Raw genomic sequence first — 23,896 nt, forward strand, 5'->3', positions numbered from 1 at the left:
AAAGCACAACTACCATCACTTTTACATGACAGGCAAATCTGAAAGGACCTCACAGCTTCCTGGCTGAATCTGCACACCTGACTGTTTTCTAAGCTTCAAGAGTCTCCTTTTGTTATCTCAGTCAGAGAAGCTTGCAGGCTAAGAAAGTGTGTTTTTACTTTATTGATATAGATACAAAACAAGCTTGAAGTTCTATCATTCACTTTGCAGAAAGCCTTTTCAGAGCACAATCACCTTTAAAATAAGAGGGCACAGTTTCATACAATACATTCCTCTCTTTAAGGCTGTTCGAGACAGCTTCCAAAACTTTGTTTAAACTAGCCAAAAAAACATGGTTTCTAAAGAAACATGTTCTATGCCAGTCTGGGAATTTAAATGTTACCCAAGGGCTCTGAAGATGAAGCTAACTGCAGTGAGCAGAATGTATTCTTGCTGGGCACTAAAAAGATCTATAGAATAGACAAGGACTAGTGACACATACACTGAATATAGAATAGAATAGAATAGAATAGAATAGAATAGAATAGAATAGAATAGAATAGGAATAGGATAGGAATAGGAAAGAATAGGATAGGAATAGAATAGGATAGGAATAGAATAGAATAGAATAGAATAGAATAGAATAGAATAGAATAGAATAGAATAGAATAGAATAGAATAGAATAGAATAGAATAGAATAGAATAGAATAGAATAGAATAGGATAGGAATAGGATAGGAATAGGAAAGGAATAGGAAAGGAATAGGAAAGAATAGGATAGGAATAGAATAGAATAGAATAGGATAGGAATAGAATAGAATAGAATAGAATAGAATAGAATAGAATAGAATAGAATAGAATAGAATAGAATAGAATAGAATAGAATAGAATAGAATAGAATAGAATAGAATAGAATAGAACTAAACCAAACCAAACCAGGTTGGAAGAGACCTTTGAGATCATCAAGTCCAACCCATCATCCAAAATTGCAGCTGAACAACCTGAACTCACATTCATTTGCTGACACACCATGATTTAACACTAACAGATATTAGCCTACGAAATAAAGAATGAAATTGCAAACTATTTCAGAAGTGACTCAAGCAGCCTACCCTGCCAGGAGTGTTCAAGTTTTCAAGGTTTTTGAGACAGAACTGTGGAGCTCCAGACTCACCTTTGCTTCTAGGACTCTCTTCCGAGCTTTAAGCTCTGCTACAGCTCTGTCGATATCCACCTGGGGAGCTTTCTCTTCCTTCAGCTTCCTTACCAGCTCTCCCTGGAAGGAGACAAAACACAAGACATAGATTCTTTCTTTGAATGCCACAGACAAGAACTCTCCTCCTTTCAGCTCCCCTGGCAATCCAAAAGGAGGCTTTTGTCCTGCCTTCTTGCTCTCCACACAGATCTCAAGAGGCTGCTTCAGTTGGTAGAAGTGAGAAACACTTAAGTGTTTGAGAGTTAGCAGAACTAGACATCATTAGAGAAACTCAGCCCCCACACATGCTACTGCTAAATCTCAGATCAGTTACTCAGTCTCAGTGTGCAAATATACTCCTGTGTGTACCATCTCACAGCAGATATCCACAAATAGTCGCTTCCTGTCTTTGAGGATACACCAAGTGGATTCTCAGGTGGTTAATACAGTCTGTGCCCTCTTTTGATTGGCAATAAGGTTTCTCTTCCTTCTACATTTTCCCTTTTCTTCAGAATTTAGGACCATTTCAGACTTGTTTTCCTCTGTCATGTCTGTTCAAAATTGGCCAGTAAGTACACAAGTTTTTAGAACAAGGTCTCACAGAAGCCAGATAAGAAAGTACTGTATTCTCTGTACAACTGACTGGTTTTAAAACTTGTCCAGTAACTTTAGGGGAAAATGGAGTTTAAAAGAAATGAAAAATTTAACCCCCACCCAAAAAAAACCTCCAAAGATTAAGCATTTCAGAGCAGCAAAACCTTGCTGTGGGCCTACACTAAGGTCTTGACCTGAGTCAAACCACCGCCACCTTGTTAGGGTTCCACAAAGTTCTCTTTGGCCTGTGGGAAAGATTCTCCCCTTTCATCCCAGGGATACTGAAATACTCAACAACAGCTTTTCTGACTATGATTCTCAGAAGCCATGCTCATTTTGCTCTAGGAGATGAATTAATTAGAAGTCCTCCTTTCAGTCCACTCTTCTCTGGGCAACAGTCTACCTTGAATTACTGAAAGGGACAAAGGAGCTGACTCAGGAGAAAAACAAAAGCACAGAGATGTCTACGCCCTCTCAAGTTCTAAGAATGGGATGCTCCAAGCTCAGCATTTTTCTTGCACCATGCAAGAAACATTGAACACAAATGTAAGAAAAAAAGAGAGAGAGAGAAAAAGAGGGGGAAAAAAACCCCAAACACAACAAACAGTCCACAGAGATTCCAACATTTCCATAATATCAGCTTTGTCCTAAATTCTGCTTCTCTGACATTGCTATTACAGGCAAGTAAGAAACAAAGGAGAGGAGAATACATGGACTGCCACTCAGTAATCAGATTAGAAAAGCTGAAAGTGGTTTGGAGACTAAGGGGTTGAAAGGCTAATTTTATTAATAAAAGGAGGAAGCCTCAAAAGACTGCATCAAAACAAACACACACAAAGGAAAATAAGAATCCTGTCAGGCTCCCTAATCCCATGGGTTGCAAGAATGAACAACACAAGTCTGCTGTTTCCTTCCTGTTCACCAGTTACACCAAAACATGAAAGTTTCACTCTGGGGCTGAGGGCTTCACTGCCATTCCTGGGTAACGTGGCAGAGGGAGGGATCTGATCTTTCTTTTTTTTCTTTTAAAGTAGTAAGTCCAAATTGCCTTTGTTGAGCGAGGGGGTCGGCAGTGGGAAACCATCAAGGCAGCGGCAAAGCAGCTACTGCTGACGCAACAAAGCTATCACCCTCCTCATTGCTCTGCATCTAAAAGCAGCATACAGCAACTCTTTGTCCTGATCTGTAAGAAAGAGTACTCAGACATACGCAAGGAGAGGGGGGAAAAAAAACAAAACCACACCACAACTGAGGCAAACAATTATGTTTGCTGACAGGACTCAATCTAATTAAAGCTACAGTCTGGAGCCCAACCCAAAGGAGGAGTTCACAGCAGCACTCGATGTGGCAAATTTTGCTGCAGCTTTGTCCCACAGACCAGTAAAGCAGAGAGGGATCCACCCCTAGATCACGGCAGCTTATTGCATCAGGCACTGCTGCAGGAAGATACGCCTCTCACTTTCCTCTCCATAGGCTAAGAGTCCTTTAGGTTTAATGAAACTGCTCCTCCACAAGCTGATAGCCAGGGTGCCCTGCATCAGAAGGTATCAACTACCCCAATCTTTTTCACTCCCTCTTTTCTTCTTGTACAAACACCGCAGCGAATTACTGCTGTGAGCTGTACGACACAATATCCATAGTCCCAGCCACACAAATGAACCCACAGACCTCTCCTTGACACCCTACACTCCTGTTCCAATCCCACAGGCAGCCAGAGAGAAAGGCTCCATTGATACTTTAAAAGCAAACAGCAGCACCCAAGATACAGGGGTTCAAAATAAATAAGTTGGCTAGGTCTAGAGATCATAATTTTATTTACAAGAAGCTTTCTTGCCAAGGCATTAAGCTGTACAATGATTCATAATAAAAACTCATTGAAGTGCTGCTGCTGGTATAATTAGAGGGCCATAAATCCACTCAGTTAATGGGAAAACACATGCAGAAATCTACAAATACACGGGACACACACATAGCTATGTGTGCAACTAAGCAGCAGACTATGGGTTCAGCCACTTTAAGAGGCATGTGGGGAACTGACACACATGGGTCTTGCTGCTAAAGCAAGAAGAGAGCTCCCATGTGCTGTGAGTAGGCTCCAACGCCAGTACGTACACAGCAAGGGGACCAAAGTCAAGATTCGCTCAGGAAATAAAAATACAACCAAATCCTTCTCAGAGAAGAAGTAAGCTAAAGATAATAGTTTCATCTGTGATGGAAAGATGTGATGCAGACCAAGCAAATAGATGCAGACCAAGCTAACAGGAGGCAGCTATATATCTAGCCAAATGAGAATGATGAAATGGAAAATGTGCAATGGGACTAATACCCCTTGCTGCATCAGGCAAGCATGCAGCTCCAAAGAATACCGTTCACCTGCAAAATCCAACACAACCCAGCTCTAGAGGGAAGTCACCTTGTGACCCTATGGGACAAGGAAACCTCTGCAGGCTGCTGTACAAAGAAAATGTGAAGAGCCAGCTACAGGGCCTTAAAAGCATGGCAAAATCAGCTTGGGCACGTAAGACAGATGAAGCCCAGGAGAGGAAAGCCAGGTAGGCTGACGCACAGATCCAGTTCTGCAAGCCAGCTCCGACACACAGCATCGCTACGGGGAGGGGAAAGGGCATCTCCGGGAAACCTCCACAGGCTGCCTCCCCCGCACCCCCTGCCAGCCCACTTCTGGGGCACAGCACTGTCCCCTCGAGGGGAAACAAGTGCAACCCCCCCACCCCCGGGAGCCGACTCTGGCCGGGAAGCCCGGGGAGAGCCACGGAGACTTTCTTCCGTGGGCTCCCGGCTGAAGCACTGCAGTGCCCCAGAGCAGGGGACCAGAGGATGGCAAGCAGGGCCCTGTCGGCTTGGCGGGAGACACTCCGCGGGGAGGGCAAACGCCCACCCAAGCCGGCAACACTCCAGGCGGGGATCGGGGGACACCTCCCCAGACCCAAGCCAAGGTGCTGCGAGCGGGCCTGTCACACACCCGACCCCTCGGCCACATCCCCATCCCCCAGCCGGGACTCTCCCCCCAGCCAAGCGGATCGCCCCCAGCGGGTGTCCCCCGTCCTCAAGGCCTTTCCCGGTGTGTGTCCCCCTCCCCAAACAGGTCATTCCCGGGGAATGTTCCCCCTCCTAAGGCAAGCCCCCCCCGCAGGGTGTCCCCCCGCAGATGTCTCCGTCTCAAGTGGATCCTCCCCAGAAGGTGTCTCCCCACCTCAGAAGCCACCCGTCTGAACCGGATTCCCCTCAGCCGGGGGTCACCCACTCATCCGGGCCGAGCCGGGTTTACCTGCTGCCGCACCGCCTGCCGCAGGGGCGCAAGCAGCGCCTCAGCTTGCGGACCGTCCATGGGGGTCGCGGCCGGGGCGGGCCGGGAACGAAGCGCGGCAGCGGCGGGCGGGCAAGCGAGGCGGCGGAGGCGGCGCAGCAGGGCGGGCAGGACGCTACGGGGCGGCAGCAGCGGCATGGAGAGGCGCGGCGCGGCGCCCTGCCCCCCCCCGCATGATGAAATCCGCCCGGTGTAAAGCCGGCCCGCGTCCCCACGCCGCACTTTCCGCACGGCAAAGCGAACGCCGCGACGCCAGCAACGCGCTGTCACCCCGCCGCAGATTCGGCACGGCGCACAACGGCGGCCGCGCCGGTAGAGGGCGCGCAGCGAGGCCCGGCCGCGTCATTCACACCCGCACACGCACGGCGGCGCCATCACGCCGCGCTGCGGGGCCGTGCTGCGCCTGCGCGCAACGACAGGCCGGTCTCCTCCCCAGCTCCGGGCGAGCGTGGGCTGAAGAGTCCTGCCGCTGGCTCCGGTGTGCTGCGGGCGTCGTAGGGTCACAGAATCGTTACGGTTGGAAAAGGTCTCTAGATCACTGAGTCCAACCGTTAACCCAATGCCAGTGGGCGCCCACCTGGGCACAACACTGCTGGCTCATCTTCAGCTGGCTGGCAACCGGCACAACCAGATTCCCAGCCACCCTGCCCCGAGTCTGCAGCATTGCCTGGGGTTCTTGTGACCCAAGTGCAGGACTACTCTTCACCCAGCCATACATGATCCCACGCTCCCTCAGGATGTTCATGGGGAGAGATGTGCTGTACCCCCCTCCCCGTGCCACACTTGCTACCCTCAGAACTGCAGATGCCCCGAGGAGGTGTCACAGCCATCACCTCTGAGCACCTGGATACCTGCATTGGCCCCGTAATGAGGTTCAGCACCACCAGCACCCACCTGGGCTACCTCAACACAGTGTCCATTTCTCCCTGAGTCGTATCCCCCCGCCTCCACGGGGCAGGGAAGCCCTGGGGGGGAGGGGGGCTCAGGAGGGATGTTATTTTTTCAACCAGCTGCAGCATTTGAGCTCCAAAAGCTTTGTAGCTTTTGTGCTTGGCAGTGGTTTGCTTTTCACTGATCCATGTTCTGCCCTCCAGAGCCTGTGCAATGCAGCGCCCTGCCGCCAGACCACCCCCGGGGGCTGGTTGTAGGGCAAGAGGCCAAACCCTGCTCTCCTCTGTGGTGGGTCTTCCTTGGGAGAAAGGACAACCCCGTGGCAGAAAGAGGAGCCAGGAGGAGCACCGGTGCCCCAGGAGAGCTTCCCATCCCTGAGAATTTAAGCCCTCCATGAAGGAGAGTCCAGACAGCAGTTGCATAAAGCAAAATTTATGATCAATGAGACAAAAACTGTGCTTCCCACACACGCTTTGCCCATTGCTTGTCCTCCTCCTCCTCATCTCCCCTTCACCCCTTTCTGCCACCTGGGACCAGAAGCGTCCGTGTTGATGTGATGTTGGCGTAATTGGAATATTCAGGCTGCTATTTTGTACCTGTCTGTTTGTTTGAGAGACAGCAGCCACCTTGTAATGAGCGCTTCTGAATATTTATCTGCCACTTCTGAATGGTAAATTTGTATTTCAAATGCTTAATTGTTATTTTTATTTGGCTGCAAATTGCTGTTTTTATTTCGCTGGCGTACCTCAGGAAGTGCTCCAGCACGAGGTGGAAGTTTTCTCTATTCCTGATGTATTTATTTATTTATTTATTTAAATTAATCCAGAGCTGACAAGAGCATCAGGACTCTGCAGTCCTTTTCTAGCTTCAGGGATCTGACATGTGGAGGATAGTGGGATCAGTCCCAGAAGAAACTGGAGAAATCAGGCAAACCAGCTGGGACTATGGAGGAAAGCTGGGCAGGACTTGGGGAAATGAGAAACCCCAGTGACCAGGTGCAGCTCAGTTCTCCTGTGCTGAACATAGAGGACCAAGCAGCAGCACTTCTCGAAAATACCCCTTTTTTTTTCCCCCTCCAAGAAGGTTTTCTCCCTTTCTCCACAGCAGCATGAGCTTGGTCCCCCAGTACAGCACTGTGGAGCTGCAGCTGAGGATGGAGGTGGGCCAGGTTGATGCCTTGAACTTTTTTCCCCTCTGCACAACGCTTCCTTGCACAGGCTGCTGACCCCCAACAATGTCTCTCCTTATAGATGAAATACACCTAGGACTGGTTCCCAGCACTGTGACCACCTGGTATGGGACAACCTCAATATGAGGGCCAAAAGGACCTTCTCCCTGCCTATTTCCATCTAGCTGGGGGTATAGCTCTTCCCCCAAAGGACTTTTGAAAGCGTCTGGCTGATAGCATCTGTAGAGCAAGACTGAGTGAGTAAATCCTTCAGAACACATCAGATTACCTGTGCTCTGAGCTCACACAAGGACTGAGAGAGGTATCAGCACCCCTTGAAGGGTCTGGGTGGGTTGTCAAGGAGGTATGAGGTAACCGAAGGGAGAACAGAAGCATGGAAGTGCTCCCCTGCTCCCCCTCCCTGGATCCCCGTCGGAGCCAGCAGCAGGATGAGAATGAGAGGCCACAAAATGGGAGGAGGGAGGCTTCAGGAGACTGGGGAGAGTTTTGCTTCGGGCATGAGGCATTTCTTCTGAGGGAGGGAGAGGAGAAAAAAAATCCTCCACAGAGGTATGAGGAAGGAGAAAGGAGCCGTGCAGGAGGAGAGGGGAAAAACACCCAGACGGGAGGCGTAAATGGCTTCTCGGTTCAGCCTGGCTCCTCACTTCACAAACCCATTTCTGCTCCACTGCCCTTACGTCTCGCTGCATTTTCCTGGCTGATGCGCAAGACCCCGCTGGCAAACCCACTCCTTAAACACCCCCCACTCCAAAACACAACCCGATCCCCCTGCAGAAGGGTGGGGAAGAACAGCTTGCGGCGGGGAGGGGGCGGTCTGGGCTCTGCTTTGGGATGTTTTTGTTGCTGCGGGGGTGGCTGCCCGGGTCCGGTGCCGCTAGATGGCAGGCGGCCCCTCGCCGCCCGCTCCTCTCCTCTCCTCTCCGCTGCGCTGCGCTCCGCTCCCCGCCGCCCCGCCGCGGGGCCTCCCGCCCTGCCAGCGCTTCCCGCTGCGTTGTGGGGAGGCGCAGCTTGGGACAGAGTTTTCCGTGCCGGGATGCTTTGCAAAACCGAGGGGCACCCGAGCCCTAGCAAAAAGTGTCTTTCGCAATGCGGGGCGACCAAGAGGACGCTCAGAGACCAAGTCCTCCCTTTTCCTTCCCTCCGCCCCCGCTTTTGGTTTCTTTATGTTTTTCTTTTATTCCTCCCCCCGTTATGTTTTTTTTTCTCTCTTGGAAAGGCTGCCTCCTTCTCCCTAGCTCACTTCAAGCGTCAAGGTAGCAAAATCAGACATATGTCTCCCTCCAAACACAAGCTGAGCCTCAGCAGGGTGCATACAAGGTTCAAGATGATTTCCCAGCACTGGGGGATTTTTAGGCTGGCAGGAAACTAAGCAGTGCCTGAGGCAGGCACAGAAATGGCTTAACCTGGCTTGCCTCTATAGGGCTGTGTGGTTTTAGCTTCCAAAACAGGATGCCTCCATCTAGCCTGCTTGTAGGGTAGCACCCGCAGCTCCTGACCACCCCCAAGTCGTGCTTGAGGAGAGATCTAGCTGGCCTCATCCAAACTCATAGCACAGAGCATGCAATTAACCATGGCATGAATCTGTCACCAGGTCCTGTTTTCATCTCGAGGTGTGTAAGTTTGTTGCAACAACCTTCTCTGCTGCTGTCGATAGATCCCTTCTATGAATCATTCACAAAGTGATGATGCTCTGCCCCTGGATGCTGACTGCAGGGAATGAGGCTCTGAGGGTTCATCTGCATTTTGGGGGGGTTTACTTTCATCACCCCTATTCTGTATAAAAAAATAATTGGTGTGTCTGGAGTGGGACACAGACACACTGGAAGTTACTGAAACTCACCCCCTCCTGGGACAAAGCTTTTTTTAGACTGAAATAGGAAGCACAAACCTCACCCTGAGCTTCCTCTAGGGTTTGGTTCTTCCTAGAGGTTTCTCCTTGAGGGAAATTTATTTTCTGCACCCTTGGCCTTGATCCAGCCAAACGCTTAAGCATATGCTTAGCTTCAAACTGTCCAGCCCCCTGCACTCATGCAAGTACCTTCGTGGATGAGGCTCATTGTCCCTTCTTCCCTTGGGGCAGTTTGTGCTTCTTTGTGCTCCTGACGTGAGATGATGGTTCTCCTCACCACCAGCAGTGGGAGGAAGGAGTATCAGCCTAGCCCCATACCTTTGCAGGGAGAGAGTGATCAAATCTATGGCATAAGCCATGAGGGTACATGAATGCTGCATGTGAAGATCTGGGACCTCCAAGCATGAGCAGCTGCAGCTGTGAGAGCAACTCAGCCATCATTTCCCTGCTCTTACCAGGGCACAGTGCAGTAATGTTTAAACTGCCAACAGTGCCTGTGAATATTAGAATAGAATAGAATAGAATAGAATAGAATAGAATAGAATAGAATAGAATAGAATAGAATAGAATAGAATAGAATAGAAATTGAATTGAATTGAATTGAATTGAATTGAATTGAATTGAATTGAATTGAATTGAATTGAATTGAATTGAATTGAATTGAATTGAATTGAATTTACCAGGTTGGAAGAGATCTTTGAGATCATTGAGTCCAACCTATCACCCAACACCATCTAATCAACTAAACCATGGCACCAAACACCCCATCCAGTCTCTTCCTAAGCACCTCCAGTGATGGTGACTCCACCACCTCCCTGGGCAGCACATTCCAATGGCCAATCACCCTTTCTATGAAGAACTTCTTCCTAACATCTGGCCTAAACCTCCCCTGGCTGAGCTGGCCAAACAAAATCCTGGTTGCTGTCCCTGAGAGTGACTAATAAACTTCCACCTACGTCGATGGTGTGCCCTGACACCTGTTCTTCAGAGACTGGGACCATCAGTTTGTTTTGGCACAGGCCACTAAACCAGTCTGATCCATTTGGTCACACTCGCCCAACAGCTTGGAGCCAGGTGGTCTCTCAGGTTTGGCTGTGCAAGAGCTCTGATAGAAATGCATGTTGGTTTCCCAACCCTTGATCTGCTGTGAATGTAAATTCTGCAAACACTAATGCAAGGAACTGAAAAGCATACTGATTAAGGGCCTTTTATGAATGCCTTGCAGAGCATATTAAAAATTGTTTAGAACCTGTGTTCCAGTATTAATGACTCTTGTCCTTGGCACTTTGCAGTGATTCAGTCTTGAGATCTAACTGGAATGCTTTAATTAAGACAGATTCCTTCAGCCAGAGAAGATGAAGTGTTGTCCTTTCAGGTGTGAGCCACAGAGGAGCTTTCAACCTCAAGGTTCCCAAATTGCAAAGAGACTGTGACGCTCCTGGAGAGGGCTCTCTGTCCCTCAAGTGACTGGCTGTGGGTTGTTCTTGGAGGAGCCATTTCTTTGAACTTCCCCTATGGGTGCTGCTGATTTGAGGGCTGTAGAACAAGCATGTTTCTGCCCTAGCTCTCAAAGCATTCACAGGAGGCAGATCAATAACCTCCTTCAGTGGGCAGTAACTGCACCCATGTGCAGCACTCAGAAGATGATGGTGCTGATGATGCTTAAGCCTCATCTCTGAAAGCATCATATATATGAGCCAAACAAATCTGAGACAAGTTACTGCTGTCACCAGGTGACAGAAAACCTCATGCCTCCTTAGTTGTGTTTTCTTTGACCTCTACCTCTGATCCTAAGTGGTTTATTCCTAGACATGATGTTCAGGTCTTAAAGGGCACCTTGGCTTGAAAACATCCCCTGGGAATGTTGTGACATTTTATAGAAGGAGTAGCAAGACATGGCACATTGGGACTGCCAGGAGGAATATAGGCCAGCTTGGTGGAGATGCATTTTGGTTTGGTGCAGAAGACTAAAGATCTTGCAGGTTATGAAGACTTATTTCAGTGTTACCTTCCTGCTCCATGACTGGAGCCTTCAACAGGGCATGGGAGTGGGGTTGACTTTGTGTTTCCTTTACTTCCAAGGAGAGACAAGCCCACAATAAACACAAGGCCCCTGATGGGTGGTGCAATATCACATCCTCTGTTCAGCCCACCTAGGGTCAATGCCTAAATGGAAAACTTGAGCCCCAGCAGTCCTCAGCTCCCGCTGATTATGAACAGAGAGAGAAGTGCATCTGTGAATCTGCCTCTGCTCCTCAGCACTTAAAGGAAATCAATATTTCCCATCCAGTCTCTGGTGGGACAGGATGCTGAATGGCTAGTGATGCCTTAACCTCATGCATTGGCTTGGAGCCAGGGGGTTACTCCAAGGGATTTCCAGACTATGTGGCATCAGTGCAGGATACAAGGGTCCCCCCGTGCATTGGAGGGACCTCTGACCATGAGAGCTAGAGGTTAGCGACTGGCCACGACCTGTTATGAGTCTGGTTTAAAAAAACCCTCCCTCCAGCCACTGATTGCATGCTAAGTGAGCATGTGGTCTTTTACAACAACACATAAAATGTGAATCAGCTGGAATCTGAAGTGCTTCTCTCCACCATGAGTGGCTTTCTTGTAGGTCTAATAAAAGCCACCAGTCACGAGACGCTTCCCCAAGGACTGAGCTGTCCCTCCAGCCCATCACACACAGTACAGCAGTGATTCATATGTATGTCCTGAGAGGAGTCATGACCACCAACATAACTCAGGTGATGGATGATCATTACCTCATAGAAGGATACAAAGGAAAAAATGCTTTGCCAAATGCTGCAATATATTATTTTTTTTTCCCTTAAACACTAATTCCTTCTCTGTTTTTACCTTCTTGGTGACTTCCTTGTGCCAGCCATCAGGAAGAAAGCTCTTCAGCTTGGCAACCAAAAGTCAATTTCTTGACAACAGCTGGAATGAGACTCACCCTCACTGTCTTGCTTCTCACTTGAACTCTCCTGAGGCAGTGCACACACATTGCTCCTCAACATGGACCCAACCTGATCTAGCAGGGAAGCTCCTCACAGGGGAGCACAGAGCTCTTTAATCTGAAGAAAAGAGCCAAGTTGCTTAGTCTGAATCCGCTAGAAATAACCAGTGGTAGCTCCTCACAGGGGAGCACAGAGCTCTTCAATCTGAAGAAAAGAGCCAAGTTGCTTAGTCTGAATCTGCTAGAAATAATCAGTGGTTTAGTTTCACATCCAAAGGTCCATGACTCTTCCCAGGTGGGAAAAATACTGCCTTATAGCTGATTGTGCCATTGTGGGTTTTACAAGCTGCAAAACCCATGCTGAGGCATCCTTCAGATCCAACATAGACCTACTGGCCTAATGTACTTAGAGGTTTAACTGAAAATAAGAGCTGTAGCCTCCCAAGGTAAGGCAAGAGTGCATTTATATATGTCTTGACTGTTTCAAGGAGCATGTGTTAGGCTGTAGTTTGGATGTACAAAGAGGACCTTGCCAAAGACTGCCCAGACTTTCTAAATTGCAGTGCTTTGTGCACTTGGGTAGATCCAAACACAGCCCTGATGAAGAGCCTATCAAATAACTATACACATCCTGCCCTCCCCTCCTCCCTAGGCTCCACTGCATACAGATGACAACAGCGTTACTGCAGGGCTTCCAGTGGGCAGTAAGTGACAATGAAAAGTGGTGGTTAGTTATACTAAATGGAGCATTTGGATGGAAAAGTCCTCTAATCGTGCCCTGGGGTGGCTGTGCACTTAGGGACACCCTTCCCTCACTGGTGTATCACAGCACTGCACATTGTCTTCCAAAGTGGCTTCAAAATGCAGTACTTCAGTCTGGCCAGGGTGCTGCTTTCCTTCTCCTTCAGATGCTCAGCAGCAGAAAGTGGTAGATGGAATGGAAATATTTTGCAGGTGAAAAAAACAGTTGGGGGTACCATGTCTAAACCTGAAGAACAGCCATGCAACAAGCCATGATGAAAGCATTCTGAGATTGATTGATTGATTGATTAAGTCTGGTGAAAGTTGAGTGGAGATGCAGCTCCCCTGCTGTGATGCTAGGCTTCTTCCAAAGCAAACCATTCTATGATTCCTAATGACCCAGGTGAAAGTACTCAACCCAGACAAGGAATTCAGAAGCCAGAAGTGAAGTGCTGTAACTTGAACTCATCTTTAATTATCTGGAGTTTATTCACACTAAAGGCAAACAGTTGGGGTGACAGATCCTACCAGCATAGCCCATAATTCACAACTGTGTTGATTTCTCTCCTAGGCTACAGTGACCTCAGTAAGTAACAAAAGACTGGATCCTGTCAAAGAAATCAAGGAGGAGATATCTGAGATGTTGGGCAAATGCTCTCTAATGGGCATGAAAACTCTAGCAGCTTGCCATCATCCTGCAAGAAGAATAGAGTGAAAGCACATGAGATTTAATTCATCAAAAATGTGAGCTTAATGCAGATTTGTGTTTATATCTTGTAGCATCTGGAGTTACCAACGAGTGTGACCACATCCTCCTTGAATGCAGCAAGCCTTTAAAATTGAACCACAAAGGAAGCACAGAATTTATTTATGTAGGGAGAAAGAAAAGCTTTTGTTTTCTATTACTTTACAGAATACCATTCTGACATAACCCTGCTTCTTCTGGGACCTTTGCAATGCAAGCAGATCCTCCTTGTCTCAAGGGACATAATTCACTCTCCCATCTTTAAGATACATTTCACTCTCCTGCCTTCAAGGCAAGGTAATAATATTGTCCTGACCCAGCAGAACAGAGAGGAAAAAAACAATACATGTTTGTGTTATTGTACTGCTACAGCATCTGACTAGCCTGGCAGAATAAAGAAATCAGATCTCACCTGCTCCTCTCTCTCCAAGCTAGTAACAGACCAGACAGGGCATCTTCTTTGATTTTCAATCTCTCAGCCTCCAGCAGCACCTGTCAGCATCCCATCTGTTGGAGAGGAAACCCATTTGGCTCTGCTCTGTAGTTATGTAATGAAAGGGACCACAAATGTTTACTTCATTCAGGAGTCTTGAGTCTCATGGGAAACTATCAAGTTTTGATTTGTAACTCACTTCACAGACAGGTGAGACCAAACTTGTGCATTACCTGGTGGTACAAAGCTGGTGGGAGATGTGTTCCCACCATCCCAAGGCCATGCTCTTCTTGCCAAGTCCAGAGACTGTCAGCCTGTCTATCCCACTGGTCATCACAGCCAGCACTGTCACCTTCCCTGTCACACCACAGAATCACAGAATCACCAAGGTTGGAAGAGACCTCAAAGATCATCAAGTCCAACCTGTCACCACAGACCTCATGACCAAGTGCCACGTCCAAACCCCTCTTGAACACCTCCAGGGATGGTGAATCCACCACCTCCCTGGGCAGCCCAGTAGTAGTAGACAGCAATAAGGACATGTGGATGCTCTTGTGTGGTGGAGAGTTGCATGGAGGGTGTTGCTTTGAGGATAAACTGATGTTTCTGAGTCACTCTGTTAACAAAAGCCTCAGAAAAAGCAATAGGACAGGATTCCATTGCATTGCCAGGGTACAGCACAGCACCATTTGCACAGCTCCACTTCCCAGATGCCATCTTCAGCAGGAACAGGGACCCCAGAAGTGACCTTTTCCCAGGAGACAGGCTGGTGGAGGTAAGCACAGTCTTTGTGCTGGGGATGGCTATCATGAACAGCAGATGGTGCAAGAGGAAGCAGAGCTGGCAGGATCAGCCAGCATTTTTCCTAGATGATGGTAAATCAAAGCCAGCAAACTGCTGGCTCCTGCCTTGCATGGTGTCCAGTCCAGGAGACCAGAGAAGACTGGTTGCAGTGGGTTGGGCTGTGAATGTGGGAAGATCTCTGGGTGAGGAAGATCTCTTGAAAGCAAGAGAGTGAAGTGCAGGGAGACATGCTGAACTCACTCTAGACTGGGTGGAGCAGAAGACCAAACCATGAATCAGCTACTAAGCACTGAAACACAGCCAGTCTTGGTCCTTTGGAGCTGGCTGCCACTGACTGGCCTCATTGCCAGTCAGCTCAATGCAAGCTGGGCAGGATATGCCTGACAGGAGCCTGCTGAAGTTAATTAAATCATCATGCGCTTGCTGCCAGAGGCCCTCCCACCCCAGGTGTGGCCACTTGGCCCTCCCCACCCACTCCCCTTTTTAATCCCCCACAGGAAGGCAGCAACTCTAAGCTGAGCCCATTTGGGCTGAGGATCCTCCTCTCATCACTGGTGAGTACCCATGGTGCTCACTGGGTGTTGGTGGTGGTGACAACAAAGGCCGGGGGGCCTGGTGGCCCCCCGGCTGTTAGGGCTATAGTCAGTGACTCCTCCACTATCATCCACAGGTACTGGCTGGGCCCCCTTACTGGGGCTGAGCTCCTTTGTGTTGTATCTTGGCTGGTAAGGGTCTTGCCCCCAGCTCTGGGATGGGTGCACAAATGGTGGTGGTGGAGCAGGAGCTGTTTAGTCATATGATATGATGCTAATTACACTATTTTTTACCTGCAGGTCCCTTGAGTCTCCTCTCATTGTTCAAGCAATCTCTGTTTTTGTGCCTCCTTTACAGACCATTTCTTCCCCCTCACTGCTTCTTTTCAGAAATAAGGAACCACACAACACAAAAAGCAATAAAGCATATCTGGCAAATGCATTCACTTGTTAATCAACTCTGAAGAGGAAGCCCTCAGGAAGAGGGGCAAGTTGGAAAGTGAGAAGTACAAGTGTGTGGGATGCTCTTACACTGAGTTTTGTGGAAGGGAGCACATGTGAGGACAGTCTTGAATACCAGCAAAGAGATTTGTCATATTTGGTGGTTACAAAAACTGGGGAAATATGGTAGTAGGTCAGGGAAGGTTGGGTGCAGAAAAGCTTTTTCCATCAGGAAAGGGGAAAATCCATGCCAGCTTGCAGGGATTGACAGTGATACCTACCATTTGGAGTACAGAGAGCAGAAAGATAGGTGGAGGGCTTAGGAGAGAGGAGCCTGAGCTAGCTGCAGGGTGTCACAGCAGAGAGGTTATCAGAGCAGCAAAGAGCTCTTGTGGTCATGAATCTTTCAAATCAGAGAAGATCTTTCCTGGGTTTTATAGCCTGCTTCAAGCAAGATCAGAGTAAGGCCCCTGGAAGTGGTGGTGCCTTTCACCAGTTCTTTCTTTAGTCTCTCTTTTTCCTGCCCCATTCCTGACAGGGGAAGCACTGTTCTTTCCATGCCCCTTCTTTCTGGTTGAAACAGTCATAGAAAAAGTGACAATAAGGAATTCCTCCTGTCCCTGATGGGGACCTCTAATTTCCATAGGACACTCTATGGTGCCTCCACAGGACCACAAGCCTGGAGAGAACAAAAAAAAAAACCATCCCCAAGGTTTGCCATGAGTGGAGGAATTACCCAAAAAAGCTCTTAAGACTAAGTTACAGTAATAAAAATAGTCTGGGACTTTACATGGATTGACATGGCAAAACAAAGTTGTAACAGATGACAGAGGCTCCAGGATAATAGACAAGGGCTTGAAATTATCCCCTGTTACCAATTGCAGGGACACAAAAAAGGAGTCTGAGGTGCAGAAACCTGTGTTCTGTAGCACAGGAACCATCAATGCTGCCTGGAGGTTCACCTGTGCCCTCCAGGTGAGGCCCAGCCAGCAGTGGAGATGCTAAGAAATGTGGGGCTGATTTGCACTCCTCCAGGGCAGCTAGCTCCATGCAGTTCATCTCTCCACATTTCCTAGTATTTGTTCTCCTCTTCTGGGAAGAGGAGAGAGCTGCAAGAGGCCCATCTCACAAGGATGTTTAGAGAAAGGAAAAGTCCATTGTGTGAAGGAATTTGGTATTTCAGGGTTTGTTTTCCTTCAGACACAGAACAAAACACCACCATCTCAAAACCCTCCATAAAGCAAACCAGAAAAAACCCCAAAGCACACACACAAAAAGAAGAAAAAACAAAACCCAAAGAGTGGAGCTCAGTTTGGCCATGGACTAGGGAAGGATTTCTCATTGCTTCTTGGCTCTTCAATCTTAGGATACTTACTACTGCAGTTGTTTCAGGAAAAGGAAAAAAATAAGAAGGAAAACAAAATCCAGAGCAGAGAGGGGGAGCCTTTCCCCACCCTGCCTGAGTGGGTTTTCTGTGCAGTGGCACTGGGATCAAAGCAGCTCCCAGCTTTCTCCCCCCTAGGTGTGAAGCCAAGCTACAAAGCAGCCTCCAAAGTCTTAAGTGGTAAAACCAGGGAATGGGCAGTGCAGTGACCCTGCAAGACACCGGCAGAGATATTTTGTTCCAGCCTTTCTCGATCAGAAGGACTCCTGCAAAGCAGTCAAGAGATTTTAGGAAAGTTGGATGAGTAAGGGGCTGGCTCCCAGCAATGAAAGTGGGGGAAGTCACTCCTCTGGGCAGCGCTTTGGGTCAGACGCTGCAAATGTCTTTCACGTCAAGAGTTTCCCAGCCCAGCTTCCCCAGCCTCCCTGATGGGCTCTTGTCTCTCCTAATGCTTTCAGCCCCTGGGGTGGTGATCTTTGTGGGTACTGCTGCTCGAGTGAGTTTTCCCCGTGGTGCAATCCCGGGTGCTGATGCCTTGAGCGGCGGCAGAGAGCAGCTCGCCACCACCTCTCCCTGCGAGCGTTTTCCGAGCGCTTGGCATGGCGCCCGGCCGCCTTTCACTGCTGCCTTTTCATTCGCCTTAATTCACTGCGTTTCCTTTCTTGCTCCTTGCGAGGAACAGAGGGAGAGCTTGTTCCAGCAGACGGGCCCCATCCGCTCCACCCGGCTCTCCTGGAGCGAGGGTTGGAAAAGAAGGGATGGAAGGCGAAGGGGGTAGCTATCTCCCACCCCTCTGGGGCCCCGCATGCCGCCTGCGTGCTGTTTCCCAGCAAATACGGTAAGCGTTCAGCCTAAAAATGTAAGTCTGATCTCATGACACAGGGTGGCCCTGCATTCCTCACCTCTGACATAACCCACTGGGAGCGTACTCCGCAGAAAAACACAAACAAGATGTACTGGCGGGCTGGCGGCTGGCAGATGTGCTCCCCAGCCCCAGCGCACCCCCCTCCCGGGCTTGCTGCAGCACAGCCTGTCCCCAGGGGAGGCCAAAAACCACAGTCCGAGGACAGAGCCATCCATTGCCTCCCGCAGCAGGCAGTGCAGGGAGCTGTGCCTTAGCCCCCAGCACCAGCCCCGCGCACCAGGAATGGGGGCGCTGGGAAGGGAGCTCGCTATGGTTTGGTATCATCCAGGGAGGCAGCTGAGCTCCGCTGGGGTTTTGCTCGGTGAATGCCTGAGGGCGTTCTGAAGGACTTGCGGTGCTTTTGCAGTGGCTCGGTGGTTGTCATTTTTTTGTGCCTTGTTTTTGTTTCTTCATGTGAATCTCTCGGGGCCAGGCTCTGCTCCGGGTCTGCCATGGCTGCAGCTGGTGCAACTGGTCTGTCACTGTCCCCCGTCCCCGTTAGCCTCCCACTCATTAGCAGCTCCACTGCGATGCCCTTGGCCCTGTTTGCTCAGGGTGCATCATGCCCACATGGAAAATGTGCCCTACCACAGAGCTTGGCACCCAAAACCTTGGGTGTCATGGGGTGGTAATTCCTCCCTGTACCTAGACAGGGCACTGGGATTAAATGACTTGCCAGGGATCACACAGGGAATCAGGGCAGGGCAATGATTGGAGTTCTGCTGCCATAAACAACAGGCTGACTTTCCTTTCAGCCAAACCCTCCTGCAAGCCCAGCCTTGTCTTGAGCAGGGGACAGATCCTGTCTCATCCAACCATGCTACACCACTTGTTTACTTGAGCATGCCCTACACCTTGACAACGACCTCTCTTCCCTTCTGTTGTGCAAAGCTTCTTTCCTAGAAAGACTTTGTAACAGTCCAACTGGCCCAGCTCTCCTTCATGTGTGTAAAAACCAGCTTTGAATGACTGGCAGGTTTAGCTCAGCTCAAACACCCCCAAACCCACATGCAGATGAGTTAGAAAACTTGATCAGATGCTACCTGATACAGTCCTGTGAGACTGCCATCCTGATTTGCAGAGGACTCAGGTAAGCAGTAAGTCAGCCTTCAAGTCCACTCCTCAGAGTTACTTTTTGTAGTGCTTTCTATCTATCTGTTCCAGCTCCAGCATTCCACAAAGCTAGGAGGAAGTTTTTTCCCTCTTCTGCAGATGTGTCTCCTCTGTTTCTGCCCTAACCTTTCCCTGGCAGTAGGAACATCTGTTTGTTGTTGCTTTTTTTGGTTAGTTTTTGTTATTTCACATTTCAGAAAAGGAAATAAAAACACCCCTCCAAACAGCTCACTCCTCCTTCCTCCACAATACTTCCAAGTTTTAAGGATTACTACTTCTCTGGCAGAGGATGGTTTGTGAGAGGAGACAAACAATGGTAACAAGAAACAATGGGTACAAGACAAACAATGGTTCAAATTTACTTCTTCAGGGCATGCAACCTTTGATGCCAGAGCAGAAGGAAAGTGCCTTTGCTCGTGGGTCCAAGTCTGTCTTCATCCACTCCTTCACTTTGGGGTTCTCCACTCTTTATCTTGGGGAAGCACCCTGGCCATACTCAAGCTGTTGGTAGCATGGGGTTGCCTCCTTCTCTCCACAATGATGATTGTGTGCAGCCTCTTCTATGATTTCTTCTCCATCTTTAATCTTCTGAAGTTAACCCAAAGTTGGTGATGATTTATTTTAATGTGCCAGACCCTAACCTGGGCTAAAGACATAAATTCAGCCAAGCAAGTTCTCCTTGGCCAGCCAAGAGGACAGGTTAGAGATTAATCCAACAGCAGCAGATGGTCTAGGTTGAACACTTGCTGCTTGCTCACTGCTGCTCTTTCCCATTCTCTCTGAACCTCTTTCCTGGAAAAATAACATGATTCCTATGTCAACTACATGAGCCTTGCTTGGAAAATCCAAGGAACAAAAGGCCTTCAGCTGGAGATACTCTTTGAGCTTTGGTAGTCCTGCACATATTTTTTTCCCCAGGTTTGCAGGCAAGTTTGGACTGTGGCATTAGACTTAGGTGATATGAAATACAAGCAGTCTCTAAGAGAGTGTTATCCAGTCATGGTATTTTTACTTCTCACTTGCTTCTCAATGCCCACTGTATGTAAATAGGCGAGGAGCTGGCTGGTGGGCTGATGTCTCTGCTTGTTTATACAGGGATTTTTTGGCACCTCAAATTCTCAGTGGCACAGCACTCTTAGAGTAACAGATACAGGGTGTTTGGAGGCATCTTGGCTGTGAGCAGAATCAAGTGTCTGAGCCCCTGGCAATGGACTGTATCAGTGTCCCCATCCCATGCTGAAATGAAGCATCTCTGCAACCAGCCAGCTGTCCCACAGAGGTATCTTTCTTTCTTTGTTCCATAGCTGATGTGCTGTAGATGTATTTTTGCCCACAATGATGAACAGTCAGTCCCAGCAATTTTCAAGAGCTGCAAGAATTTCATGGCCAGTATCATTGTGTTCAGATAGTAATTTGGTCTCTAAGCCTCTTACCAAGTGCTAAAATCCTGCCCCAGCCATCAGAAGATCTGAGGGGTGTAACAGGAGGAGGAAACCTGGAACTCTCAGCTCAGTTGTGCCAGATGTGATGTAGGAGGCTGGAAAACCTCAGGTAATCTCTTGGACCACATTCAAACCACTTCCCATGGAGTCTGATAAAGCCTTAAGCATCAACAGGGCTGGGAGGACAAGCGTGAGCAGTATCATCCAGAGGAGCAATGGACCCAGAGTGCTCTGCAGTTGTTGGGGAGCTGCAGGACCCCCTTCAAACAACTCTTAAATGATGCTTTTGTTTCTTCCCACTGATGGTGTACAGAGCCAGGGGTCTGGCAGCCATGGAAACACAATGTCTTGAAGTAACCATGGCTTTCATGATAACAGCAGGTACTGAAGTCTGTAACGAGTTCCACAGCTGGCAAACTGAGGAGAGCCCTTGGTTTTACAGTGCTCTATCTGCTGGACAAATTTCTTCCAGCCCTAAACCATGACCAATTGTCTCTGGTGTGTGCAGCTGGAAACCTGCAAAGAAAAGAGCCTCATAGTGTAATACCCTAATTCCTAATACCCAAATTCCTTCTCTGGAGACTTTCAAAATCCACCTGGATGAGCTCCTGTGTGGCCTGCCCTGGGTGACTCCCACACTGGTATGGGGATTGGACTCCATGATCCCCAGTGGTCCCTTCCAAACCCTGCAACTCTGTGATTCTATGATTCTAAGCCATTTGCTACAAAATAAAGCAATTTATGACCAGAAACACTTCCCAACAAAGTGCTATGGAGACATGATGATCTTGTTGGTTTTGTCTGGACCTGAGCCCACAGCCTGTGACTAGACCTGTCATATCCCCACACCTTCCAAGCCAGGGTCTGGGCTGTGTTCATGTTCTCCTATCACAGGGTGAGAGCTTTCCTGGAGCCACCAAAAGGGCCCAAACACTTTCTTCTGTAATCTATCATGACTGTCAGGATGCCAAGAGACATGCCAGACCTAGACCCTGGGCCAAAATAGCTGTATAGACATGCCCAGAAAGGAGAGCTGGCACAAGGTATTGTATAAAGTGAGATACATGACGCTGCAGGCAAATAGTTTGTTAATCTCTCAGGTAGGTTAGGCTTGGCAGAGGGCAGAGCATGTCTGCTTACCAAGAAAGGAGGAAGCAAAACTTTTATCAGCTTGGGAAAGAGCTGGAGCCTATTTTAGTGGGAGCTCAGGAGAGGGGGATAAACAAAAATCTTAGAATCATAGAATTATTTTGGTTGGAAAAGTCTGCTAAGATCAAGTCCAACTTTTGACTTACCACCAGGGCCATTAAAACACACCCTGAAGTGCCAGTCCCAATAACTGCCTCAGAAAGGTTGAGGTGAAGGACTTAGTGCTAGAATAGAATAGAATAAACCAGGTTGGAAGAGACCTTTGAGATCATCGCATCCAACCTATCATCCAACCCCACCTAATCAACTAAACCATGGCACCAAGCACCCCATCAAGTCTCCTCCTAAATACCTCCAGAGATGGTTACTCCACCACCTCCATGGGCAGCACATTCCAATGGCCAATCACTCTCTCTAGGAAGAGTTTCTTCCTAACATCCAGTCTAAACCTCCCCTGGCACAGCTTGAGACTGTGTCCTCTTGTTCTAGTGCTGGTTGCCTGGGAGAAGAGACCAACCTCCACCTGGCTAAAACCTCCCTTCAGGTAATTGTAGAGAGCAATAAGGTCTCCCCTGAGCCTCCTCTTCTCCAGGCTAAGCAACCCCAGCTCCCTCGGCCTCTCCTCATAGGGCTTGCTCCAGACCCCTCCCCAGCTTTGTTGCCCTTCTCTGGACATGTTCCAGCAAGTCAATATCTTTCCTAAACCGAAGGGCCCAGAACTGGACACAGTACTCAAGGTATGGCCTGACCAGTGCTGAGTACAGGGGGAGCTCTCCCAATGAGGCCACAAACATCTTTTTGAAAGAAGTTTTGCCAGAAAAAAAAGGGAAGAAGATCACATTCCAGATACTGAACCCATGATAAGGTTCAGGAGTGACTGGAGGAAGGAGTGTGCACCTTGCTCAGTATTTGTTCAGGGGGATCCTCCATGTGTCTCCACCTCAATCTTGACCTAGAAAGGTAATCCCCAAAGGATGGGAGGGGGCAATTCCATCCCCAAGCCGGGAGTAGCTCTGGCAGAATGGGCCAATGAGGCAGACCATGGACACTGAACAAAATCATGTCACCTAATGAGCTCAGGCAAGATGAGTATACCTTCAGATAACAGAATCATAGAACACTTTGGGTTGGAAGGGATCTTTAAAGATCTTCTCATCCAACTGCCCTGTGATAAGCATTGACATCTTAATCTAGATCAGGTCGCTCAGAGCTCTGTCCTACCTGACCTTGGATGTTTCCAGGCATGGGGCTTCTGCCACCTCTCTGAGCAGCCTGTTGTATATTCCCAGAGAGCTTGGTTTTGGTATTTACGGCCATCCAGTCTCCTGCTGAACTTTTCTGATCAAAGTCTTTCCAAGCTGATCTATTTTCAGCCCAGCCCACTCAATACCTTGATTGCTACACAGCTCTTTTAGCTGCTCCTAGGTAAACATGCTGTCGCTCCTTGGCATTTTGCCTCACAAAGCCCAAAAATACAAGTGGCACAGAAAACAAGAGGAGCTGTTCTCCTTCACCAGGAAAAACAATGCTATTTCTGAAAGGTACTGTTTTGAATACACCTCACTGGCCATGCACTTACACGTGTTTGTGTAAATACACTTGAACTAGAGGTCCAGCTGCTGGCATCGTGTGTGCCTATATGGTGGCAGAAACAGAGAGAGAATTGTGTACATGTGAACCCAGAGACAGCTTCAGTCTCTCTCTGAATGCAGAGGCTTTGCTGTGCTGAGATAACAGGGTCTGACTCTATGAAAACAGGTTCACATGTACTGCTCTGAGCTCAGACCAGTGGGGTTATGGTCTGTTCTGGGAACCTGCTTCTGCTGTGGCTGTGCTTAGGGAGGCTGAGTACCATGATGCTCCTGCTGGGATGTGCTTTGCACCCCATGGTGGAGCCAGGGGTACAGAACAGATAATTTGGAGACCATTCTGGAGGCTGTGCATACAAAATTGGTGTTGTCCATTCCTTGCTCACATCTTTGGTTCTTTGCAGGCTGAGGTGGCCCCATGTGAGATGGAGCGCTGCACAGGAAGCGTTTCATGAGTCCTCTGTGAGTCAAGCATAACCAGAGCAGGCTTAAGCAGATCATAATCAGAGCTCAGTCCACAGCAGACCTTGTTTTTTGAGGAATGACAGTGACAATGGCCAGATCTTGAAGTCACATTTTCAGTTTTCCCCTTAGTAAGTAAACACATAGAAGTCAACAACAGATGGAGCATCACATG

At 48.6% G+C, this 23,896-nt stretch overlaps 1 protein-coding gene across 1 annotated transcript in view; it reads right to left on the reverse strand.

Moving 5' to 3' along the window:
- Positions 1 to 5,237, reverse strand: part of GARS1 (glycyl-tRNA synthetase 1) — a 30,071-nt gene extending 24,834 nt beyond the window's left edge. Inside the window, exons 1-2 of the mRNA XM_068145910.1 lie at positions 5,055 to 5,237; positions 1,154 to 1,255 (exon numbers count right to left, since the gene is read on the reverse strand). Coding sequence (XP_068002011.1) covers positions 1,154 to 1,255; positions 5,055 to 5,231 — 279 coding nt within the window. The 5' untranslated portion in view covers positions 5,232 to 5,237. The remainder of the gene's footprint in view (positions 1 to 1,153; positions 1,256 to 5,054) is intronic.
- Between the last annotated feature and the right edge of the window lie 18,659 nt (positions 5,238 to 23,896).

This window comes from Melanerpes formicivorus, unplaced genomic scaffold, assembly GCF_026170545.1.
Source record: "Melanerpes formicivorus ecotype bairdi unplaced genomic scaffold, bMelFor1.0.p_v2 SCAF_13, whole genome shotgun sequence".
Lineage (NCBI taxonomy): Eukaryota > Metazoa > Chordata > Aves > Piciformes > Picidae > Melanerpes > Melanerpes formicivorus.